Source organism: Rhinatrema bivittatum, chromosome 5 (assembly GCF_901001135.1).
Source record: "Rhinatrema bivittatum chromosome 5, aRhiBiv1.1, whole genome shotgun sequence".
In the NCBI taxonomy this organism is placed as follows: domain Eukaryota; kingdom Metazoa; phylum Chordata; class Amphibia; order Gymnophiona; family Rhinatrematidae; genus Rhinatrema; species Rhinatrema bivittatum.
The window spans coordinates 307912852-307934766 of NC_042619.1; the positions used below are offsets into that span (position 1 = coordinate 307912852).

General features: G+C 46.7%; 1 protein-coding gene across 1 annotated transcript in view; it reads left to right on the forward strand.

Annotated features, from left to right (window-relative positions):
- The window catches only part of GGCX (gamma-glutamyl carboxylase), a 110571-nt gene extending 93538 nt beyond the window's left edge, over positions 1-17033 (forward strand). The window contains exons 14-15 of the mRNA XM_029604279.1: positions 1251-1446; positions 15922-17033. Of these exons, the coding sequence (XP_029460139.1) occupies positions 1251-1446; positions 15922-16090 (365 nt within the window). The 3' untranslated portion in view covers positions 16091-17033. The remainder of the gene's footprint in view (positions 1-1250; positions 1447-15921) is intronic.
- The last annotated feature ends 4882 nt before the right edge of the window (positions 17034-21915 follow it).

Genomic DNA, 21915 nt, shown 5'->3' on the forward strand with positions numbered 1-21915 from the left:
GTGATGGAGAAGGTACAGAGAAGGGCAACCAAAATGATAAAGGGGATGGAAAGGCTTCCCTATGAGGATAGGCTGAAGAGATTAGGGCTGTTCAGCTTGGAGAAGAGACGGCTGAGGGGGGATATGATAGAGGTCTTTAAGATCATGAGAGGTCTTGAACGAGTAGATGTGACCCGGTTATTTTCACTTTCGAATAATAGAAGGACTAGGGGGCTTTCCATGAAGTTAGCAAGTAGCACATTTAAGACTAATCGGAGAAAATTCTTTTTCACTCAACGCACAATAAAGCTCTGGAATTTGTTGCCAGAGGATGTGGTTAGTGCAGTTAGTGTAGCTGGGTTCAAAAAAGGTTTGGATAAGTTTTCGGAGGAGAAGTCCATTAATGGCTATTAATCAATTTTACTTAGGGAATAGCCACTGCTATTAATTACATCAGTAGCATGGGATCTTCTTAGTGTTTGGGTAATTGCCAGGTTCTTGTGGCCTGGTTTTGGCCTCTGTTGGAAACAGGATGCTGGGCTTGATGGACCCTTGGTCTGACCCAGCATGGCAATTTCTTATGTTCTTATGTTCTTATGAATGGAAGTAGGGGCCATTTTTGAGAAACTAAGGGGAAAAAATATTTCCCCCAACTCTCTTCTGTCATCGTGTTCCTCCAGTCTCCGATCCTCCCCAGTTCTGGTCTCCTCTCTAACAAGTCACCAGTTCCTTTTGGTCTGTCCTCCTTTTCCCTTAACATGGCTCTTTGCTTCACTCCTACTCGAATAGCAGTGTTTGGTTTGCAGGCTCACCGAGGGGCTGCACCACTATACTCATAGTGCTAGAAGTGAAACTAGCAGCCAATGTGCCTCCTCAGGCTTATGAACCAGGAGTGTGACTGAGAGGGTGGGGGGAGCCAGGAGACGGTGGCACTGCACCCATTGCCTAACCCTAAGAATATAGAAATCTGGTGACATCACCACCTGTGATGTCACAAGATGTCGCACACTGATGATAAAACAGAACAGATCAAGGAAGTTTAAAATCAATCTCTTCTCAATGTAGTTCTTCCTAGGTCTTCTGGTTCTCAAGCCTGTGGATTAAATTTTATCTTGGTACTTTAAAAAAAAAAAAAAAAAAAAAAAAAAGGACTCATTTTCCCTCTTGACTTTCGTGTTTCCATCTTGAATATGCCAAAGACGTTCTATTCTCTCTGAATAATCACACTGCTCTGATGGGTGTGCTAATCCTCTCCTGTTCTTCATCCCCAGAGACTGAGCCCCTCGCGGCTGAGCTGCAGCCCATTCTGGGTGGCGTGGGAGAGGACATGAACGTGACTGATCCCGTCGTCCAGGCCTTCCTACGTCGGCAGCGGAAGGTGGAGGAAATGGAGAGGAGGCGCAATGCCACCATGGCGGACAAGTTCCTGCGCTTTGCCAACAAAAAGTACTACCTCTTCAGGCGCAGGTAGGGAGCCCTGCTTGGGAGACAGGGAGGGATTGTATCTAAGACCATCTCAATAAAACAGCAGCCAGACTGCAAATCCCAGAATGCTTTGCTACAGGAGCTGAAACAGGAGCAGGACAGCGTTAACCTGAGGTCATTGGCAGGCTTGTGTAGTATCGCCCTGAGTCTTTGGATATCTGGAACAGAGAGCTCGTGGTGACCTCTTACCTGATAGATTTGTAGAGCCTGTGCTTTAGGGCTGAGCTCAGCTTCCCCACACCAGGGCATTTACCATAAGAGTTTATTCTGGGAAAAATGACACTCTGTAAGAAGCTGTTAAAATGTAATTCCTGTTCATACCCCAGACAAGTGGGTTTTGCATCCCTACCATCAGATGAAGGCAGAGAATAAAAACTTTTCAGGCACTGCTACTTAACTGAGAGGGCCACCTGCAGTCCCTCAGTATTTCTTTGTCTCCAGCAGATGGCAGAAGTACAAACCTGCGTCTGAACTTAGTTTAAAAAAAGATAGAATAGAGTTAGGAAAAGAGAAGAAGCGAAGACAGTGCTCCTAGAAGTGTTAGGTTCCTTCGTGGGCCATCCCTCTGGTTGAACAGGGCGAGCGGAGGGTTTGAAATCCCCGGCCAAGCTAGACCCATGATTTCCAGGGGGAGGGAAAGCCAGGGGTCCTGGTTCCCTCGCTCCCCCTGAGGCCTTCTCACCCATTCCAATCGTCTTCAGCAGCCAGGAGCACCCAGAAGCAGGAGAGTACAACTTCTCTTTGTTTTCTCTGGGTTGCTCGGTGACTGTATCTTTAAAAAAAAAAAAAAAAAAAAGTATAGTGTGAACTTTTTTTTATTGGCAGACAGCTCACATCAGGGTGAGAAAGAAGGTGCATGTGGCTCTTGCGAATTCAATACCCGGGGCCAGGCCAGCTCGGCAGCAGTGTCAGAGCTGTTTTTTCTCCTGCTCGGTGTTATTTTTAGCTGCGGGCTGTGTCGCTATTCATGCTGGTTCCCACGGAACATGGGAAAGTCTGTTAGGCCTGCGGGGGGAGGCGATCACACCTCAATGCTAGCTCTGGACTAGCTGTGCCTCTGGAGGCGAAGGGGCCTGGTCAGAGGGCTCAGCAGGTAGACCTTGCACTCGTTCTGTAAGTCCAGCTCAGGAAGCCCCAGGGGGTTTGAAGGAGATGGTGGCCATTTTGTTTCCACATGGCAGGAGGCCTGCCATGGATAGGGAGTGTAAGGAACTCCCCTCCACCGCTTTCTCCAGTACAGCAAGAGTCTGGAGAAGGTAGAGAGGTGGCAGTGGAACAGGAGAAGACCTGGCAATTGTAGAGGGCAGTGAGGGTGTCTGTTTTTCCGTGGATTTTGTTTTGTTGCTGCATGAAGCCTACCTCACCATCTGGTAAGCGGTTGGCCACCCAGAAGGCCCAGAGCACAGGTAAGAAGCCTCAAGCAGACGCGCCTCCCAGGTCAGGGGCATTCTTCGCCTACTGGGCCTGGGATGATCGGGAGTGGAGGAGAGCTCCTCTGAAGAATTGGTCGGAGACGATCCTCAGGAGGATCCATGAATTGACCAGGGTGCTGATCAGGGCACGGATCCTGCAATTGTCACAGTGGGTAGTGACCTGGATGCAGAGGATGTTCCTCTTGCGGAAGGGGATGACCTTAGTGTGATAAGTTTATTCAGTAAGGAGGAGTTGCAGTCTCTCATCCCCCAGGTTCTGGAAGAACTGGGGATCAAGGTGGCGTAGGAGGATTCGCACAACGAGGAGGTAAACCCAGTGTTGGATGGACTGCATGGACCACTGAAGGCCTTCGCTTTGCCAAAGAAGGTGAAGAAGCTGATTGACCAGGAATGGGATTTCCCTGAGGCAGAACTAAAAGTGGCCAGGGCTATGACTAGGTTGTATCCCTTGCCAGAGGACGCTTTGGAAGCTTCCAAAGATGGATGCAGCAGCGTTGACCATGACGAAGAAGACAACCATCCCCGTGGCAGGGTCGGCGGCATTGGAAGATGTCCAGGACCAGAAGCTAGAGATCTTGTAAAGGAAACTATTTGAGGTCTCTGCTCTGAGCTTTAGAGCTGCGGTCTGTGCTAGCCTGATGCAGACAGCTTGCTTGTGCTGGGTGCAGAAGGCACAGGAGAAGACATTGGGGACCTCTGCTGATTCTGGCCAGGAAGCTCAGTTGGAGGCGGGGGTGGCCTATGTGACAGATGCCTTGTATGATATGGTTTGGACTTTGGCCAGGAATATGGTGTCTGTGGTAGCCACTCTAAGGCTTCTGTGGTTATGTAATTGGTCAGTGGATGTGTGGTCAAAAACTTTGTAATCTCCCCTTCAAAGGGAAATTGTTGTTTGGGGAGGATCTGGAGAAGCTGATGAAGCATTTGGCGAATTCTAAAGGGAATAGACTGCCCAAAGATAAGAAAGGAAGTAAGAAGACATTTCCGCTGGGTGCTTGCTTTCATGAGATGAGATTTCGATCCAACAGAGGTTCTTCCAGATCCACGCAGAAGCAGGGTTCGGGAAGGCAGCATTCCTTTCGGGAAACCCATAGACCTGCAGAGATAGCTCCAGAAAGGGTTCTAGAGGTGTGAAATGTGCCCAATGAAGGCCGGCTAATCCACTCCTCCCTGGAAGCTGTTGGAGGAAGGTTGTCCCGTTTTTACGAGGAATGGACCAGAGTCGCTTCTGATCAGTGGGTTCTGGAAGTAATAGGGGATGGCTATGCCTTAGAAGTTTTGCGCCCCATCAAAGACGCCTTTGTGGTGTCCTGTTGTGCTTCATCTGTCAAGCGGGTGGCAGTGTGAGACACTCTTCTAAGGCAACAACGATTGGAAGCCATCATCTGGGTGCCGCAGGAGGAACAGGGTTGAGAAAGGTATTCTGTATACTTTGAGGTCCCCAAGAAGGAGGGCTCCTTTCAACCTATTCTAGATCTGCAAAAGGTCAATACAGCCTTGCAAGTGTCGAGCTTTTGGATGGAGATGTTGTGGACGGTGATTGCAGCGGTATGCAAGAGAGCGTTTCTTGCCTCATTGGATCTTACAGAGACATATCTTCACATCCAAGTAGATCATCAAAAGTTCTACGCTTTGTGGTGCTAGGAAAGCATTTTCAATTTCAAGCTCTTCCCTTTGACCTGGCTACTGCACCAAGAACATTCATGAAGGTGATGGTGGTGGTAGTGGCAGCCCTCAGAAGGGAAGGGTTACTAGTGCATCCGCATCTGGATGATTGGCTCATTTGGGCAAAGTTGGAGGTGGTGTGTCACTGTTCCATTTGGTGGGTGATGGAGCATCTAAGATCACTGGGTTGGGTGATAAACCTAGCAAAGAGCCATCTGGAACTGTCCCAGTCACTGGATTATCTGGGAGCATGGTTCGACACCCCCTAGGCAGGGTTTTTCTTACCCTAGAGAGGGTGGTCAAGTTGCAGTCGCAAGTAGTTCAACTGCGGAATCTGGTGGTCCCCAAAGTCTGGGATTATTTACAAGTGCTAGGTTCCATTGCCTCTACTCTGGATTTGGTGCCATAAGCCTTTGCTCACATGAGATCTCTTCATAAGGCACTCCTGTTCCATTGGGATCCGTTGTCGGAGGAGTTTCAGCTATCATTACCACTCTAGGAAGAATCCAGATCCAGTCTCTCGTGGTGGCTGTTGCATCCCAATTTGGAGGAAGGAGTGGATCTTGAAGTTCCAGACTTAGATGGTTGTGACCACAGATGCCAGCCTCAGCGGTTAGGGTGTGGTATGTCAAGGATCTATAGCCCAAGGTCAGTGTTCTCCGGTGGAGATGTCCTGGTCAATCAACCATCTGGAAATGAGAGCAGTACATAGGGCATTTCTCTTCTTTCTTCCTTGGATTCTGGGACGTGCAGTGCATGTGTTCTCGGACAGTGCGACAGTGGTGGCCTATGTCAGTCGTCAGGGCAGAATGAAAAGTTATTTGGTGGCTCGAGATTCAGAAACTCTTTGCCTGCGTGGAGCATCATCTAGCAGTTTTGCACGTGGCAGGTATGGACAATGTGCAGGTGGACTATTTCAGCAGACAACAGCTGGATATAGGAGAATGGGAGCTGTCAGCAGAGGCCTTTGCCATCATTCAAGGCAGGTGAGACAAGCCCCAGTTCGATCTCATGGCAATGCAGAAGAATGCCAAGGGAGCAGGTTTTTCAGCTGCTGGAGAGAGTTCGGCTCTGGAGGGATCGATGCACCTGGTTCAGCCGAGGCTAGTGAGGCTTCTGCTATATGTGTATCCCCCATGGCCATTCGTAGATCGGGTGTTACGGTGCATTGAACAACACCCGTGAAAAGTAGTCCTGCTGACACCAGAGTGGCCGTACTGTCCACCTGAGGGGAGTGCTGCATCAGGGACCAATCTTTTCAGAACAGGCAGGTCACTTCTGTCTAGTAGCTTGGTTTTTAAGAGGCAACACTTCTGCTTGGAGGAATATTCAGAGCTGGTGATTACTACTCTTCTTCAGGCTAGAAGATATTCTAATTCTTTAGCATATATCTGAGTTTGGAGAGTGTTTGAGTCCTGGTGTGGGGTTAATGATGCTGAACCTTTGCAGGCGAATGTTTCCCTGTTATGGTATTGAGGTGTTTGAGTGGATTCTTGGGTACTGTGGGGATGACCACGCCCACGGGGAGGAGCCCCGTGAGGAGCCACAGTACTAGGCTAGACTCGAGATGCACAAACACAGAGTTTTGTCTTTTATTATACAGCTGATATACGGCAGAGGGAAGCCGTCTCACCGAGATGGTATAGAGAGATCCAGGTGTAGGTTCCCAGCGCAGCAGAGCTGTAGATGAGACAGACTGATAAATTAGATTACTCACTAGTTGGTAGCAGGCAGAAATAGTTGAATACAGGCACTGACCCAGGGAGAGCAGGCCCTCAAGGAGCGAGTACCTGATCCCGATAGGCACCTGAAATAGAGCAAAGGGCCCCCGAGGAGCGGGTACCCAAGGTTAGTGAAATACCCCGAAGGGCAGAGAGAGCTTCCAGCAGCAGCAAGGAAGCAGCAGAGTAGCTCAGACCGGAGGCTTTCCATCCATTCACGATCCTCATATCGATCCTTGCTAACTCGAATAGCTAGCAAACAAGGGCAGGCTAAATACCCGGATGGCGTGACGTCACTTGAGGAGGACGCCCCGAGGTTCCCACCAAGACGTGGGTTGCGCACGCGCGCGCACCCTAGGAGGCCCTTAGGAGAAACATGGCGTGAGGCTTTGCCATAGCCAATCCGGGGACACCGGATAGAGCGGCATGCAGACGCGGCAGTGGCCATCTTCCCAAGGCTAGCTGGGAGAGCATAGAAAAAGGTGAGGCACAAAGGTTGAAGCCGTCTGAGACCAGGTGCAACATTCCCAGGTCTTGGCCTTTTTGCAGGATGGCTTGTCAAAAGGTTTAGCCTATATATCTCTCCGAGTCCAGGTAGCAGCCTTGGGCTGTTTCAGAGGGAGGTTGCAAGGATGACCACTAGCATCTCATCTGGACATAGTACATTTTCTTAAAGGAGCAAAGCATTTGCGTCATCCAGTCCATAGAATTTGTCCGGCTTGGAATCTTAATTTGGTTCTTTGAGCATTGTGTGGACCTCCTTTTGAACCATTAATAAGGACTTCTTTGAAGGACCTTACTCTGAAGATAGTGTTCCTAGTGGCAGGTTGTTCAGCAAGACGAATTTCAGAGCTTCAGGCCTTATTGTGCAGGCATCCTTTCTTGCGGATTTCCAACGATGGAGTTTCATTGTGTACGGTGCCTTCCGTTTTGCCCAAAATCATGTCGGCATTTCATCTCAGCAAGACGGTAGAGTTGCCGGGTTTTCCGTGCTTGATGGCTGATTCTCCCCATGCAAGGGAGCTTCATCTTTTGGACGTGCATCAGGTTCTATTGCAGTACCTCAAGGTGACTAATGACTCTCAGAGGTCAGACCATCTTTTTGTTTTATTCAGTAGACCAAAGAAAGGTTGCATAGCAGCTAAGAGCACGATTGCAAGGTGGTTGAAGGAAGCGATTGTTTCGGCCTATATTTGTAAAGGTCGATCGATCCCTGAGGAGTTGCAAGCGCATTCTACTAGGGCGCAGGCAGCCTCCTGGGCAGAGTGTCAATTGGTTTCTCTTCAGGAGATTTATCGAGCAGCAACTTGGTCCTCTTTGCACACTTTCACGAAACATTACCATTTAGATGTCAGGGCCCCGGAGGAGGCCTCGTTTGGTGAAAGTGTACTGCGTGTAAGTCTTTCGGGTTCCCACCCAGCATAGAGGGGTTTGGGTACATCCCACTTCTCTGGACTGATCTGGGGTATGAACAGGAAAGGAAAATTTGGTTGTTACCTGCTAATTTTCATTCCTAGAATACCACAGATCAGTCCAGACTCTCATCCCCTCTTTATTTCGAAAGACCTTTCCTACTTCTGGATACTGTTGCTGATGCAGAATTTAAATAAGTACTGCAGATTTTGAACAAGATTGTACATAGTTTAAGCTATTTGGAAGTTTTTTAATTACCCTAAGTTGAGGGTTCAGTTTTGTTGGGGGTTCCAACTAATTTCTCAGCTCGTTCTAGAGGGATAAATCCTGGGAGTTTGGGGAGTAGTCATCGTGGTTTGGGTACAGGTCAATACTGAGGGACTGCAGGTGGCGCACTCTGTTAAGTAGCAGTGCCTGAAAAGTTTTTACTCTCTGCCTCCATCTGCTGGTAGGGATGCAAAACCCACTTGTCTGGACTGATCTGTGGTATTCCAGGAACGAAAATTAGCAGGTAAGAACCAATTTTCCTTTCTTTCCACAATGGAAAGAAATTTTGCTCTGCAATGGCTTTATTTTCTAGGGGGTCCCATGAGTTAATACCAAAGCGAGCTAGGACTTGTCCGATCCCTGCTCCTTAGAACAATATACTTTTGATAAGGAGGAGGCAGCCAGTCAGTCACTGTAAAGTTGGTTACTAGAAATATAAGGACAACAGATTTAGCAAGCCTCAGCTCTCCAGTAATCCGTTGTTGCTTAAGGTAGGCCTGGAGTTATTTTTGTCCTTGTCTTTTTTCAGTTGATGATCTAGCATGCTGTGCACAGGCCTTGTATAATGATTAGCAGTGAATTTAGGATGGATTTTGTAGCAAGCACATACCGTATGTATTGCTAGAACATAGGATTGTGCAGCATATAAATGTTTTAAAAATTAAATTAGAACAGGTCTTTTTCACCCTGTGTTGAGATATATTCTAAGAGAAAAAATAAAACTGAATTCATTATGGCAATAACTATTACAAACCAATCAAAAAGTCATATATATATCAAATAAACTCTAATGAATGCCAGAGTAAAAGAGACCTTTATAAATATTCAGTTGAGCTCAGTGAAACAATCACTTATATGTGGTTACAAACACGTTTCATTAGCTCTTTAAACCACCAAAATGAATGAATGCCCAACAGTTTTCTAATCATCTGTCTCTTACACACACTTTTTTCATTTTCTTTTTTTGCATTTAAAATAATTTCACCAGTAAATAACCACAGATTATTAGAAGTTGTGCTGCATAACTTCTTTCATTATTTTGCCAGTGCTTAATATTCATGCTAAAATGCCCGATACGATTCGTGTTTCAAAAAACCTCCTTCCTCAGGGGCTACCACGGCACAAAATATAACTATTTTTGACCAAAAACAATAAAGGCTGGTTTTAATATAAAGCAATACTATTCCAAGATAACTTGACATTATATCTCAATAAAACATAAGTGTCTTGGATAGAAGATCCAATTTCCTAGTGTGTAGACAGATGGACTCAGGTTTATGCTCCCCTGCCAGCAGATGGAGACGGAGCAAGTTGATGTCACAGTGTATATAACCCTGCAGTGACTTCAGCCTACTAGTATTCTCCATCTCCAGCAGAGGGTGTACGTGCATCTCCCTATGGGGATTGCTTCGAGCTTTTTGGAAGGAGAACTTTGAAATTCTTAATTCAGGAAAAGAGAGCCCCGCTCTCCTGCAGTGATACCTAAAGGGCCCTCTCCCAGTTGAGAATTCCTGAGGCGATTTCTGTGGTCCCTCAGAGGTGTGCCTTGGTCCGGTAGCTGGGTTTCCCGGCGTGGACTTAGCTGATAGTTCAGCTGAAAACAGCGGGTGCAAGAGGCTGAGCATGGCGGTGACGGCAGATGCCCTCTTCCCCCTGCAGCCAGAGACCATCTCTGTACTCAGCCAAGCTCAGGTAAGGTTTAAAAAAAAAAAAAAAAAAAAAAAAAGAGTTTTACCTGAATCAGAGACAGAGAGTGGTTTCTGGTCTTCCTCCTGTCTCCATTCTCGGCACGCCATTCTGACGTTTATTCCCACTCCCGTTGGGGTTGGGGAACTGGGCAGCTGGGTGGGTTGAGCAGCCTCCGGTGGGCTAGGCTCTGCACTTAGGTTTTGTTCTTGCACGCCACATGGTAGGCCGCCGCGGCCATTTTCGCACGCTGCTGTGCATGTGCTGCTGCCCTCTATAGGCCGTCGGTGTGCACAGTGCATCAGCTGTGCACTCGGTTTCTGAGCACGCTTTTTACACACACAAACTTTTTTACAAGCTTAACTGGATGGACAGGTTATGCATAAGCTTGGCTACGCTTTCTTCTAGGTGTTTAATTTTTGGGTACACTTCTTTTTTTGAGCGTGAACTGATGGTGCCAATAAGCAAGAAGCCTGAGTGTCTTCCTATTTGTGTTGCCTGTCAAATTGGGGCTTCTCAGCCTGACCTGGTTTTTAACCTGTGTCAGCGCTGCTCAGAAGCTCAGGGAGAATTGTCTTCCTCTGATTTTGCTAAGCTTGGCTCTTCCCATTCTGATGATGGGTTGGTCACAGCCTTGATGCCAGATCTTGGTTCTCCCTTGACAGGCTCCTCCGCTGGTGAGGGCAGTTCTGTGGGACCAGCTCCAGTTCCTTCTGGGCTTGGTCTGGACCCGAATGCTTTTTCTTGGGTGGAATCCAAGGCTTACAAGCCTTTCTTCAGGCGCAGTCCTCTGGTTCCCCCATTTCTGTCCGGTTGGACCCTCAGCCGGTGGCTCCATGGTGAGACCGCACCTTGAATACTCTGTACAATTCTGGTTGCCGCATCTCAAAAAAGATATAGTTGCAATGGAGAAAGTACAGAGAAGGGCAACCAAAATGATAAAGGGGATGGAACAGCTCCCCTATGAGGAAAGGCTGAAGAGGTTAGGGCTGTTCAGCTTGGAAAAGAGACAGCTGAGGGGGGATATGATAGAGGTCTTTAAGTTCATGAGAGGTCTTGAATGAGTAGATGTGAATCGGTTATTTACACTTTCGGATAATAGAAGGACTAGGGGGCACCCCATGAAGTTAGCAAGTAGCACATTTAAGACTAATCGGAGAAAATTCTTTCACTCAACGCACAATTAAGCTCTGGAATTTGTTGCCAGAGGATGTGGTTAGTGTAGCTGGGTTCAAAAAAGGTTTGGATGGGTTCTTGGAGGAGAAGTCCATTGACTGCTATTAATCAAGTTTATTAAGGAATAGCCACTGCTATTAATTGTATCAGTAGCTTGGGATCTTCTTGGTGTTTGGGTAATTGCCAGGTTCTTGTGGCCTGGTTTGGCCTCTGTTGGAAACAGGATGCTGGGCTTGATGGATCTTTGGTCTGACCCAGCATGGCAATTTCTTATGTTCTTACCTCACATTACAGGAAAAGACAACATAAGAGCAGACTTTCTCAGCAGGGAGAGTCTGTACCCAGGATAGTGGGTGTGGTCAGCTGAGGCATTTCAGCTGATTGTGGATTGCTGGGGCCTTCCATTCCTAGACCTTGAAATGTGAAGGTTTCTCAATTCTGTAGTCGCAGGAGAGATCCGTGGTCCTGAGAATAGATGCTCTCGTACATGTCTGGTCAGAAGACAGATTGCTTTATGCCTTTCCTTCGTGACCCTTGCTGGGCAACAGAATTCGCAAGATTGAAGAGGGCTAGTACTCCTGGTGGCGCCGGACTGGCCCAGGCATCCATGGTATGCAGATTTGTGATGACTCCTGGTGGAGGCCCCCCTTCGTCTTCCGCCTCACATGGATCTGTTACAGCAGGGGCTGGTTCTTCATGAGGATCTGACTTGATTCTGTCTTATGGTCTGGCCCTTGTGAGGGCTCACCTGTTAAAGCATGGTTATTTCTCTGCAGTGATTGCCACCTTACTCCATACTCACAAGTTCTCCACTTCCTTGGCTATGTGCGGGTTTGGAGAGTGTTTGAGACCTGGTTTGAGGAGCAGGCTGTTCTTCCTCATTCAGTTATGATCCCTCTCATTGTGGATTTTTTTGCAGGATGGGTTGAATAAAGGTTTGGCCTTAATTCCTTGAAGGTGCAGGTTGCAGCTCTCACCTGTTTCAGAGGCCTGGTGAATGGTGTTTCATTGTCGTCTCATCCTGATGTGGCCTGTTTTTGAAGGGAGTGAAGCATCTTCAGCCTCCCTTGAAGTGTCTGGTTCGCTTATGGAGTCTTAACTTGGTGCTAGACTTTTTGGTGGGCCCTACATTTGGCATAGCCTTTCCTTGCAGTTGTTGACCTTGAAGACTGTGTTCCTGGTGGCTATATGTTCAACGTGTCAAATTTCTGAGCTGCAGGCCTTGTCTGTTCCTTTGGGTGACTCCAAGGACATTACAGCTGCATACTGTTCCATCCTTTTTGCCCAAGGTAGTCTCGGAATTTCATTTGAATCAGTCCATTTCCTTACCATCCCTGGATATAAGGTCAGTGATGTGGAGGAGTATCGCCTCTTGCACTCCTTGGATGTCAAGTGACTTGTCGTGTGGTATCTGGAGGTTTCTGATCCTTTTCAAAAGACGGACCACCTGTTTGTTCTCCATGGCGGGAGTAAGCTGGGCGCTCCGACTTCACAGGCTACCATAGCTCACCGGATTAAGGAGGTAGTTATGGCCGTGTATGTGGATGCTGAAAAGCCATTGCCTACTCAGATCAGGGCTCATTCCACTAGGACTCAGGCAGTGTCATGGGCGGAGGTTAGTTTGTTGTCTCCTGTCGATATCTGCCGAGCTTTAATATGGTCCTCCTTACACCCTTTTTTCAGGTTTTATCGTCTGGATGTGCAGACCCGGGAGGATGCAGCCTTTGCATGAGCGGTGTTGACTAGAACGCGGGCAGCCTCCCACACTGTTGGGGAGTAGCTTTGGTACATCCCACTGGTCCTGAGTCCATCTGTTTACACGCTATGAAATTAAGAAATTACTTATCTGATAATTTCGTTTTTCCTTAGTGGGGGGCCCTCTGCTGCCACACGAGTGTGTCAATAGTCGTCCTATGGGGCTCTGGGTCCCAAGGGATTACTGGTAAGTGTTCACGGTATATAAAAATAATAAAATAAATAAATCCTGTCCCTAGCTTGGGATACCTAGAATCTTATGTGAGTTCAGTGTTTATGGTTGGCTGAGTACAGTTCTGGTTATCTGTTTTTAATCATGTTTTTAATCAAGTTTTTTGCTAGTCTGTCCACAGTTGCTTTTGAAGAGAATACTGGCAAGCTGGGGTCACTGCAGGGTTATATATACTGTGAGGTCAGCTTGCTCCGTCTCCATCTGCTGGCAGGGGAGCATAAGCCCACTGGTCCTGAGTCCATCTGTCTACACTAAGGAAAACAAAATTATCAGGTATGTAATTTCTCCAATTTTCTTTATACACATCAAACAGCAGCCATGGTATTCTGAGCTTAGATCTACCATCTTGAATAAGCTTATTTATACCAGTTGAATAGATGAAAACAAACCAATGAAACAAAACCACAGTTTTATTGACTATGTTTAAGTATGTTTATTAATTTTTTATTGACTTTTTTTTTTAAAAGACAAATGTACTCCGAGTGTAATTCACATAATGTAATCTATGTGCTGCAATGTACAATGTTACGATTCCTCTCGTAGCTGTGCCACGGGAGGCCTCTCACCTTCTCTGGAGGCCGCTCTGAAGCCGGGGCCTCGCCTGAGTAATCCTTCGGATCTTGCTCCACAGCCTGGGAGGCCTTCGGTGTCAGCAGGGCCTACCCGAGGCCTACTCCACTGCAGCCTGGATGCTCTGGTGTGGGCCACGCCCTTTTCCTAAGGGGCGGGCCCGCGGCTTCTCTCCACTCTTGTAGGGCCAGAGAGGTGTGGCCCATCTGGACTCCTCCCAGGCAGTTGCCTGCTCCTGGGGTATAAAAGCTCTTCTCCAGCACTCATGGATTGCCTTGCATTGGAGTTACTCGTCTCTGGATGTCTCCTCTTCTAGCGCTCCGTCAGGCCTTCGTTCTTTGTTCCAGCTGGGTGTCCTGCGTCTTGCAAGTTCCTGATGTTTCCTGATGTTCCTTGATGTTGGTTCCTGTTTTTCCTGTCCCAGTCTTCGCTTCTGACTGCCAGTGTGCAGTACCTTGCTTTGGACTTCCGGTGTGCAGCATTTTGTTCCCGATTCCTTGTCTTTAGTACCTCGTTCCCTTCCTGCGCAGGTCCCACTCCCGCGGATGTAGGACAGGGTGGTCTGTGACCAGACCAGTGGTACTGGCTGTGTAGGGTGCCCTGAGGGACTGTGCCAACGACTGAACCTTCCAAGTTCCTGAGTCTACGTCTATAGTCTACAATTCTAGAGTCTTCGTCTTCTGTGCCTGAACCTCAGTCTGCCCACGCCCTGAGTCCGACCTGCTGCCTTTTGCTATCCCAGCGGCAGGTTCGAAAGGGCTGGGAATGGTCGGAGGACTGTTCATTACCAACATTCCATAGTTGGTTCCAGAGGGATGCAGGTCCGGCTGGGGGTCGGGGCGTCTCTCGCCACCCACGCTGACACACGCTACACCTACCCGTGGCGCGGTCCTGATCCACCTGGGATTGTGCCAGGGGCCCAAAGGCACACTCCCTCTAAGGGGGACCGCTCTCCCAGCGCTCCCCATAGCATACAATTCCTCAGTTATATGTTGGACGTACATCACAACCTATTAGAATGCGTCTGCGAGAACATCGCAGCAGATTACACACTCAGAAATTAGATGCACCAATAGTGAAGCGTTGTTTACAGTACCAACCCACTTTTGAACAATTACGTTGGACTATCATGGAAAGAGTAGTACTTTTGGATAGAGGTGGTGACACTAAATCTTTATTAAATTATAAAGAACAACGCTGGATCGCTATCTCTCTTCCAGTTTTCCTTTAGGTATGAATGATAAGAATGGATGTCCCTATGGTGACTGGTAATGGATAAGATTTTTCAAAAATCTTTGTTTTCATTACGTAGTTATTTCAAATGTGGCTTTGTTTCATTTGTTCGTTTTGTATCTATTCAAATAGTATAAATAAGCTTATTCAAGATGGCAGATCTAAGCTCAGAATGCCGTGGCTGCTGTTTGATGCGTTTAAAGTATCTTCTGACCAAGATACTTATGTTTTATTGAGCTATAATGTTAAGTCATCTTGGAATAGTATTGCTTTATTTTAAAATCAGCCTTTTAGGCAAAAACCCCTCTATGCTGGATGGGAACCGGAAAGACTCGCACGCAGTACACTTTCACCAAACGAGGCCTCCTCCGGGGCCCTGACATCTAAATGGTAATGTTTCGTGAAAGTGTGCAAAGAGGACCAAGTCGCTGCTCGATAAATCTCCTGCAGAGAAACCAATTGACACTCTGCCCAGGAGACTGCCTGCGCCCTAGTAGAATGCGCTCACAACCCCTCAGGGATCGATCGACCTTTACAAATACAGGCCAAAACAATCGCCTCCTTCAACCACCTTGCAATCGTGCTCTTAGCTGCCGTGCAACCTTTCTTTGGTCTACTGATGGTCTGACCTCAGAGTCATTTGTCACCTTGAGGTACTGCACTAGAACCCAATGCACGTCCAAAAGATGCCTTTATTGTTTTAGGCAAAAATGTTTTGTGCCGTGGTAGCCCCTGAGAAAGGAGCTTTTTCGAAACATGAATTGTGCAGGCATTTTAGTATGAATAATAAGCGCTGGCAAATTATGAAAGAAATAATGCCGCACAACTTCTAAGATAAGTGTCTGTGGTTATTTACTGGTGAAATTATGTTTAATGCAAAATAAAAAAAATGGAACAAGTGTGTGTAAGAGACCAATGTTTAGAAAACATTCATTCATTTTAGTGGTTTAAAGAGCTAATGAAACATGTCTGTAACCACATATAAGTGAATGTTTCACTGAGCTCAACTCAATATTTATGAAGGTCTCTTTTACTCTGGCATTCATAAGGTTTTTTTTATATATATATGACTTTTTGATTGTGTGAGATATAGTCTAAGTCTTGATGGGGGATTCCTCCTTCAGTATTCTTGAAAAGAAAAAGTCATAGGTGTCTTTTAAGTGAGGAAAAAATCTTTAATACCTGTTACCGCTTAGCTGAAAGTTTCTGGGCTCATCCTGACTGAGGTTTGGATGTTTCTGATGATGTTTCCTCTTCCTGCTAGTTTGACTCTTGGGCCTTCACTTTTATTTATTTTACTCGCCAGTGCCCTGATGACTGCTATCTCACTGCGGAACTTGGTATTTGGGCGCCCTTCACTAGAGCAGTTGGCACAAGAAGTGACCTATGCCAACATGAAATCTAGTGAGATGGCAGGATCCGAAACGAGAAGAAGTGAAGATGTGCAGCGGGAGGTGGAACACTCTGAGCTGTGAGGGTGGAGCCGTGGGGCCATTCTGTGTTGGGGAAGAGCGTTGGATCAAAGGTCAAGCGGTGCTACTAGGAGCCTGTCTCAATCCTTGGAAATGGACTTTGCTGCTGGTGTGGACTCTCTGAATGGTAACGAGGTGTCTCGGCTGTCAGCAGCTATATAACCGCCAGCATTGACGCTATCCCCCAGATTTCAAGAGAGCCTGGTGCCAGTTACTCAGCATTTCTGGCTTAGTGTTTGACTCCGGCTATGTGATTTTATTTTCCCATATTTTTATTTTTTTCCTTTGTCTAGTTTCTGAGCTACTTCAGAAATCACTTGAGGACAAGGTAAAAAGGCAATCATGGAAGTAAAGATGCCGAGCAGTAATGGAAGCTGTTTGTCTCTAATGCTCTGAGACCCCGCGAGTATCCCTGTTACAAGAGTGTCATTTGAGCTGACACTGCTGGATTTGATTGGTCTATTCTGGCTGTGATGTCACAGAGTACATCCCTCACACAGCATCAACTGGTCAGCTTTCTGTGTGCACATCTGACCCGTTGCACCCTGCGCAGACCTCTTTCATGCACCGAGGCGCAGGAGAGGACATGATGTATCCTAGCTTCTCCTTCTCTCTAATTTTCACTTCTCTCCCTTGTCCTTCCTTTTGCCTCCTCTCTCCCCTGCTTTCAAGACTCCTCCCTTTGTTACTAATTCCTCTCCCTTCCTCTTGTCCCATTCTCTGCCTCCCTCCAGCTGCCCTCTCGTCTAGTGTTACGAAACTACACTGCACCACTCCCAACCTGTGACCCTGTGCCAGAAATGGGTCTTGTCTGCTGATCAGTTTCTTTGACTGGGTGACCAGAGAGTTGGTCCAGGGAGCGCACTCGATGCAGTGTACTTAGATTTCAGTAAGGCCTTTGACATAATTCCATCTTATAAATAAACTGAGCGCTCTTGGTATGGGCTCTAGTGTGACCGGGTGGGTTAGAAATTGCTTGAGTGGAAGGAGACAGATGGTAATGATAAAGTAAGTTTACTATAAGGCGAGGAGTGTTACAACTGCTGTGCCACAGGGATTCGTCTTTGGATCGGTTCTTTGTAACATTTGCAAGCAATATTGCAGAAGTACTATCAAGAAATGTTTGTCTTTTGATGGATGATACCAAAATCTGCAACAGGTTAGTCAGCCAGGAAGGCATAGAAAATAGGAGAGATCTAGCAAAACTAGAGAAATGGTCCAGAGTTTGACAGTTAGGATTCAATGCCAAAAAATGCAGAGTCATGCATTTAGGATTTAGCAATCCAAGGGAGTGGTACAGCAGAAGCTGGGAGAGATCCTGTCTGATGATCTTAAAGTGGCCAAACAGGTGACTAAAATAATAGCAAAAGCAAGAAAGATGCTTTTGCTATTAGGGGCTGCATAGGGAGAGGAATGGTCAGCAGAAAAAGGGAGGTGATATTGCCCCTGTTTAGGTCCCTGGTGAGACCTCACTTGGAATACTCTGTACAATTCTGGAGACCCCACCTTCAAAAGGATATAAACAGGATGGAGTGGGTCCAGAGGGTGGCTACTAAAACAGGGCTGGACTGAGACATGTTGGTGCCCAGGGCAGGCTAGTAATTCGGCATCCCTCCAAACAGATAGGATTACACCTTAAATTCAGCATTCCTCATAAAACATCAAACAAAACAATCAAGAAATAATAAAACATCAACCATACTAATATAAAGAATAAGTATTTCAAAACAGCTGACAAATAGAACTCAATAATTAAAAACTCATATTAACATTTAAAAAAATTTACCAAACACCAATAAAATAATTCAAAAACAACAGACACATCAAATAGCATCCAATAATTACAACTTCTAGGGATAGAAAAAAATCCTCCACTCTCCATTTTGATTTCTAATCACCCTAAGATTGTCCTGAATTAGTAGGGGAGGAGCAGTGTGCACAGTCATTATTCTCTCTCTCTCTTATACAGAGCATTCAGAAAGTTATTCTAAAATGGATATGCATTTTCCCCTCCTCAATCTTCATACAATACCCCATAATGACAAAGCGAAATCAGGTTTGTAGAAATGTGTGCAAATTAATAAAAAAACATAAATATCACATTTACATACATTAAGTATGCAGACCCTTTGTATTGACATTCCAAGTTAAGCTTAGGTGCATCCTGTTTCCATTGATCATCCTTGAGCAGTTTCTCCAGCTTGATTGGAGTCCACCTGTGGTAAGTTCAATTGATTGGAGATGACTTGGAAAGGCAGACACATGTCTATATAAGGGCCCCCAGTTGACCGTGCATGTCCGAGCAAAATCAAAACCATGAAGTCAAAGGAATTGTCTATAGAACTCTGGGACAGGATTGTGTCGATGCACAGAATTGGAAAAGGGTACAAAAAATTGCATCATGGAAGGACCCAAGGAATATAGCGGTCTCCATCATTATTAAATGGAAGAAGTTCAGAACCACCAGGACTCTCCCTAGAACTGGCTGCCTGCCCAAACTGAACAATCGGGAGAGAAGATCCTTTGTCAGGGAGGTGACCAAGAACCCGATGGTCACTCTGACAGAACTCCAGAGTTACGCCGTAGAGATGAAAGAACCGTCCAGAAGGACAACCATCTCTACAGCACTCCACCAATCAGGCCTTTATGGTACAGAGGCCAGACGGAAGCCACTCCTCAGTGAAAGGCACATGACAACCTGCTTAGAATTTGTCAAAAGGCTCTTAAGACCCTCAGAGTATGAGAAACCAGATTCTCTGGTCTGATGAAACCAAGATTGAACTCTTTGGCCTGAATGCCAAGCATCATCTCTGCAGGAAACCAGGCGCCGCTCATCAACTAGAAAATACCATCCCCAGGGAGGAGCATGGTGGTGGCAGCATCAGACTGTGGGGATGTTTTTCAGCTGCAGGAACTGGGAGACTAATCAGGATCGAGGGAAAGATGAACAGAGCAAAGTACAGCGAGATCCTTGATGAAAACCTGCTCTAACATGCTCTGAACATCAGACTGCGGTAAAGATTCACCTTCCAAAAGGACAACAACCCCAAGCACATAGCCAAGACGACACAGGAGTGGCTTCAGGATAAGTCTGTGAATGTCCTTGAGTGGCCCAGCCAGAGCCCAAACTTGAACCGGATCAAACATCTCTGGCGAGACCTGAAAATAGTTGTGCATTGATGCTCCCCATCCAACCTGACAGAGCTTGAGAGGATCTGCAGAGAAGAATGGGAGAAAATCCCCAAATCCAGGAGTGCCAAGACTGTAGCGTCATACCCAAGAAGACTTGAGACTGTCATTACTGCAAAAGATGCCTCAACAAAGTACTAAGTAAAGGGTCTGAATACTTATGTAAATGTGATATTTCAGGGTTTTTAAAAATTAATTTGCACACATTTCTACAAATCAGATTTCGCTTTGTCATTATGCTGAGAAAGAAAAAAAATGCATATTATCCATTTTAGAATAAAGCTGCAATGTAACAAAATGTGGAAAAATGAAGGGGTCTGAATACTTTCTGACTGCGCACACATTCTAAAGTACACATGTGTTCTCTCTCTCTCTCTCACTCACTCACACACACACATACATTCTCTCATACTTACGCCCTCTCTCTCATACACAAACATGCTCACTAACACACAGCACATGCGCTTCCTCCCTCAGATACCCACATCAGCTGTGTCACACTCTGGGCCTCTTCTTTGGCCGCAGGATATGCGTCTGGGCCCTGATGGGCCTCTTCTGCAGTCAGGCCAGAAGAAACGTGCTTGGGTCCCGGCCACTGAGCCTCTTTTGCAGTAGCAAGGAGAGGTGCTGGTGGTTCTGCCGGGCTTTATATTGGGCCCAGGTGGGAGTAAAGATGCCTGCGCCCCCCCCCCCCCGGGCCTTTTGTTAGGTACAGGTAAGCAAGTTCCATCTCGTTTGGACCCCCGCCAGCTCCCAGTCGCCATGCTCTGACAGACTCGCTCAGTTCTCCCTTCTCCTCAGACCACTGCCTGACATTTCTCCCCCTGCAGGCTGCAGCCATGCAGAGTGAATCAACAGAGGGGACAGCAGCAGCCAAGGCCAAGCAATGAAAAGCAAAAACTGATATTTTAAACCCTAGTGCTTACCTTGAGATCCTGCAGGGCTCAGCTAAGCCAGCAGCACAGCAAGTGGCAAGTGCCACCGAAAAGGGGCAGAACAGTGTGGAACCAGCAACGGAGAGCGAGCACATCTGCACCTTTGCTTCAGCTCTTTAGCTGTACAGCACGAGGCAAAACAAGACACCCGTGTAGTGAGGTTTCAGCGCCCTATTGGTAGGTGCCTCGGGGGCTTGCTCAATTGGGCCCGCCCCTTAATCCAGCTCCTGTTCTAAAATGGCCGGTGGTCTTTGTTATAAAGCACATGGGGACAGATTTTAAAATACTAGATGAAAGGTGGGATAGGGAAGATATGATTAGAGACATTTAAATACCTCCAAAGTACCAATGCACAGCAGCCAGAACTCTTGACAGAAAGGAGGCTCTGGAACGAGGGGGGTCATGGGATGAGGGTGAAAAGGGGTGACTCGCAAGTAATCTAAAGAAATATTTCTCTACAGCAAGGGTGGTGGATGCATAGAACAGCCTCCCGGGGGCAAGGACAGTATCTGAATCCAAGTAAGCATGGGCCAGGCATAGGAGGTCTCTGAAGGCCTGGTAGGGATTGGGATTATATACTGTACAAGCCTGAATGCTGGTGATAACTGTTGGCACTGGTGTGGTATTAGCATAGGAAATCAATGTAGTCTGAGCCCTGGGATTAAGAAGCAGCTCTGAGGGCAGATTCTGTAACACAGGTTTTTGAAGTTCTACAGCACATATGCATAGAATTGCATGGTATATGTTTACAAACCCCCCAGTTTATCAAGTTCTAAAAATGTCCTTCTAAAAGTCACCAACTTCCAGCCTGATTGCTGAATCAATTATTTTTTCATGTTTTATGTACTTGTGTTCCTTCTCCTGTCTTTTCCTCTTCTTTACCCTTCCCTTTTCTTCTTCTGAAAGATGTCTTGCTTTGCGCTCAACTACCTCTACTCTCCTAGCCTTTTTTTTTTTTTCTGCCTCCCCCTTCAGTTTCTCCTTCCTAATTTTTACCTCTCCTTACCTTTCATCTCCCCTACTCACTCTTCCTCCCCTTTGCCCCCAGTTCCACTTCTTTCCTTTTTGCCCCATCCCCTGCTGCCCTCTCGTGCAGTACTACCGAACTATACTGAGCTGACACCTCGCCTGTGTCGCTGCGGCAGGTGGCAGGAACAGCATGACTCTGTTTCCCTAGAAGGGGGCCATGCCAACAGAGGAGAAGGAGGCGGCGACAGCAACACCCCTGCAGATTTACAACACAAGGAAATTTCTGTGGTAGGAATCCTGGGAAATCCATGGAATCCTGGGAAACAGGGCCCGGCCTGTTCTATCAAACTGTGGGAACACTTCACCTTTCCTGTTTGGATATTGTATTTTAGCCTTGTGGCTCTCTGGTCGCCTGTGTCTGCTTTGGGGCTGTGTGAATGTGCGCGTGTGTGTGTGTGTATGTTGCGAGGGTGGGTGAGATCAGTGTTAGTGTGATTGGCCACATAAACTCCCATGCTTGAATTCCACAAGACATTTTGTGCATGCACACAGAGAAAATCTACAACCAAGAGGTGAAATTTTAGGGCTTAACTGTATGTATATACCTGAAAGGAGGAGAGTTAGATACCTCAAAGATATAAATAATGCACCAGAGGCAAACATTTTTCAGTGGTAATTAATTTTTAGAACAAAAAGTTATGAGGTTTGAAGGGGGTAGACTGGAATAAATATTTC